The sequence below is a fragment of the Pterocles gutturalis genome, unplaced genomic scaffold, assembly GCF_000699245.1.
Source record: "Pterocles gutturalis isolate BGI_N339 unplaced genomic scaffold, ASM69924v1 scaffold19220, whole genome shotgun sequence".
NCBI lineage: Eukaryota > Metazoa > Chordata > Aves > Pterocliformes > Pteroclidae > Pterocles > Pterocles gutturalis.
The window spans coordinates 1-3,847 of record NW_010141255.1 but is presented as its reverse complement, the minus strand read 5'-3'; the positions used below and the strand labels follow the sequence as shown (position 1 = coordinate 3,847).

At 52.4% G+C, this 3,847-nt stretch overlaps 1 protein-coding gene across 1 annotated transcript in view; it reads left to right on the top strand.

The window, feature by feature from the left end:
• The window catches only part of EPB41L1 (erythrocyte membrane protein band 4.1-like 1), a gene marked incomplete at its 5' end in the record, with an annotated part of 17,500 nt that extends 15,267 nt beyond the window's left edge, over positions 1-2,233 (top strand). Inside the window, 2 exons of the mRNA XM_010083971.1 lie at positions 1,073-1,153; positions 2,063-2,233. Of these exons, the coding sequence (XP_010082273.1) occupies positions 1,073-1,153; positions 2,063-2,233 (252 nt within the window). The remainder of the gene's footprint in view (positions 1-1,072; positions 1,154-2,062) is intronic.
• Positions 2,234-3,847: the final 1,614 nt, after the last annotated feature.

The following is a 3,847-nucleotide window of genomic DNA, read 5'->3' as shown; positions in this document are numbered from 1 at the left end:
TTGAGATGAGATGTGAGGAAGAAATGTTTTGCTGTGCAAACATGGAGGGGTCCAAGGCCAGGCTGGATGTGGCTTTGAGCAACCTGGGCTAGTGGTAGGTGTCCCTGCCCATGGCAGGGGGTGGAACTGGATGGGCTTTAAGGTCCCTTCCAACCCAAACCAGTCTGTGATTCTGGTGGTTGGTACAGCAGAAAATGCCCCTCTCCTCCTTACACAACAAAGAAGTGTACGCTGTCCGTGGGGGGTGGCTGCCAGCACAGTGCCCGTGCCTCACTCCGAGCGCCCTGTGCCCCGTTCAGCCTGGCTGTGCTGTCCCATCCATCCAGGTGTGACAGCAGGGGCAAGGACAGCCTGGCATCAGGTGCTCATCACCTGCCTGCCACCCAGGGCTGCTGTGAAGCCATGCTGCACCCACCTCTACTCGCTGGTAGACTGGGAGGACGGGAAGGCACTGGGGTGAGGAGGAGGAGCAGCGCGCAGTGTCCCTGACCTGCTGAAGCCAAGGGGTGGAAGGGATTACAAATTAGGCTGCCAGCAATGTGTGTGTGAGTCCCTGCCTGTGCAGTGGGGGGTGTGTTCCCAGATGTGCCCAGACCTAGACCCCAGGTCCCCTGGCCCAAGGAGCCCATGGCACCCGTGCTGGAGTGTCTCGCTGGAGCTGTGGGAGCTGTGTTAGCGGGGGTATATTGGGGTTGTTAGAGCTGGAGTGGTGCAGGGAAGGGGGAGTGATGATGGGAAATGAAGGAAAGGAGGCTGCAGCAGAGGACCTCACCCACAGACATTTCATTCCCAAATTAGGTGCACATAAAGGAAAGCAGAAGCTCCTGAGCAGGAGGGAGGGATGCTCAGTACCTGCCACCTAGCCCTTTTCCTTCCCTCCCCACCTGTGGCCAACTGTGTCTCGCTGTTTCCAACCACACACTGAATCCAGGGGGCTGTAGATATGCTAAATTTCAGGAGGAGTTCCTAAGGTGTTGCTGGCGCTGTTCCTCCTCCCGTGGGCAAAGCTGCATCCGCCAGGAGCTGGCTTGTGGGACAGCTGGGGTTGAGTGCTTTCCTTCTTGTTGTGCAGACTGTGAAAGGAGGGTTTTCTGAGACCCGAATAGAGAAGCGCATCATTATCACAGGAGATGAAGATGTGGACCAGGACCAGGTAGGAGCGGGATGCCCCAGCTTTGCCTGGCTCTGGCTGCAGCACTGAGTGCTTCTGCTTCTGGCTTGTACCCGTTTACTCCTTCTCTCCAAAAACTGTCCCCTGAGGTCCCAAGCCTGCCAGCTCTTTCTGGCAGCACAGGTCCCTGTGGGGTGCAGTGGCACCCACATGGAGCCCCAGCCCAGCTCCCATCAGTGAAGCAGCGGTAGAGGTTTCATCCCAGCACAGAGCCCACTGATGGGATCACCTTTTTATTTTCTTAAAACATGTTTCCAGTTGCCCTTTCTCTGTTGAAATACTCCAGAGTGAGGCAGGTTCTTCCACTCACTCCCAGTGATGGTGTTTTGCATCTGCCTCTGTGACAGAGGAACAAAAAGTGACAAACTTTTATGATGAACAAACAGAGATTGACACCAATCTCTGGGGCCACGGGGTCATTTTCCTGTGGCCTTAGCCTTTGGGATTTGTTGCTTAAGAAGAAAAATTAAAGAGCTAAAGTATTTAAAGGGCTCTAAAATAATTTGTAGATGTTAGAATTATAATAATAAATTTAATTAGATTATTATTGTAGATTTTTCTAGGGTTTTGCTGCAGAGAGAATTGCTGCTGTTCCTTTGCTTGGGTTTCAGTAGGAGCCTGGGACATATTGCATCTCTACAGAAAAAACAGTGAGAGAAAGGCAGTGCATGAGGCGTCCCAATAGTTTACAAACCCCCGATCAGTCGTGGGCTCCAGCCTCTTCTGCCAGGCTGCTGTGGGTTCGCCTTTGAACCTCTGCATCTGCATTCTCCTGGAATCCCACTTGCCTCCAGCTGCTTTGTGTCCGCTGGTTCTGGCTGCCTGGGAGCCACGTACCAGATTTCAGGGAAGTGACGGTAAATGCTTTTATCCTTCTGGTTTGGTTTCTAGGCACTGGCTTTAGCAATCAAAGAGGCAAAACTACAGCATCCCGACATGCTGGTGACCAAAGCTGTGGTATACAGAGAAACAGAACCTTCTCCAGAGGAAAGGGACAAGAAACCTCAGGTGGGTGGCGGTTACCGGTATGATTTATACCTGCTGTGTCAGGGGTGGACGTGACTCGGGGTGTCTCTGATCCCTGCCAGCCGCGGGTGCTGGGAGGTGTTGCTGCTTCTCGGCACTAAGAGTGGCAGCTCTCGGCCAGCAGCTTTGGTGTGGTGATGGCTCCAGGCATGGCCACCTGGTTGTGGTTAGAAAGCCAGTGCCATGCCACCAAAAGCAGATGTCACCTTGCTGTCCTGCTCAGCAGAGGGGGCAGAGTCATCTGTGTGTAAAGAAGAAAGGACCTGCCTGTCCCCCGGGGCAGGGAGGGAGAGAGGTGATTCAGGAGGAAACAGCCTCAAGTTGCGCCAGGGGAGGTTTAGGCTGGATATTAGAAATAATTTCTTCACTGCAAGAGTGATCAGGCATTAGAACAGGCTGCCCAGGGCAGTGGTGGAGTCACCATCCCTGGAGGGGGTCAAGAAACGTTTCGATGTGGTGCTTCGGGATATGGGTTAGTGGGTTGGGTGGTGTTGGGTTGACGGTTGGACTTGATGATCCTTGAGGTCTTGTCCAACCTTAATGATTCTGTGATTCTATGATACCAGTTTTGTGGCTGGGCTGAGAAGCTTGGATAGAGATTCTGCAAAGCCTGTCCAAAGGACATCATCCAAAAGGACCCTCATACTGGTCCAGTATCAGCCCAGTGTTTGCAAAACAAGAGGTGTGTCTAGTCCCGTTCAGATTCCCAGGTTGTCTTTTTAGGCACACACAGGTGCAGGCAGCAGCACACAAGGTTTGCACCTCCCCACACATGCCCCAAAGCAGTCACAGCCCCAGACAGTTTTTTTCAGGGCCAAGCTGGCTCGAGGAGTCTTGCCCCACTCTTACCCCCTCCTGTCCCCGCTGCGTCAGCCCAGCTGCTGCAGCTCCTGGGTGGCAGCTCAGCCCAGCAGCCCTCTGCTCCGAGCAGCGGAGGGCAGAGCAGCGTGTGGGGAGGAAAGGGGGAGCTCCTGAAGGCAGCTTCACTGGTGAAAAATGTCTGTGGAGCTCTGTGACCAGCGAGGCTGCAGTGGCATTTCAAGAGGCCTCTTTGGAAATGGGATTTCGTCTTTCTTTATCATATGAAGATTTTGGTTGGCAGCTTTTAAGCTTGGAAAAGCAACCAGCTCCGCTGCAGCTTGGAGGGTCAGCAGAGGCTCTTGCATCTGCCTAATCTTGCCTCCTATTGCACAGTACAGGCAAGAAAGCCCAGACACTTCTGCATCAGGAGCCACACAATTTGAATTAAGTGGCTTAAAGTAAGGAAACAGTTATCTCCCCCATACACCAACACCAGCCCAGTGAATTAAGAGTTCCTGCTAATTACCAGAGGTCCTGGTAATTAAGTGCAAACTGTGGCCCCAAGTGTTTGCAAATTTGCTGTGCAGTGCCCTCAAACCAAGAGGAGCCCTTTTATAGCCGAAGGAACCAGCATGCCGTGACTGGTCATTTCCATCTGCCTTGTACAGGAATCTTGACCAACATGTTCATGGAAGTCGGCATCTGTGTTCAAACCTGGAGAACAGCGGAGAAGGAGCCTTCATGCTGGATTTGTCAGCAAGACATAGACATCCTGGCTGCAATGTTCATGGCAAGAGACAAAAATTTTTAAAAAAAGGAATAGCAAATATATTATATATATATATACAT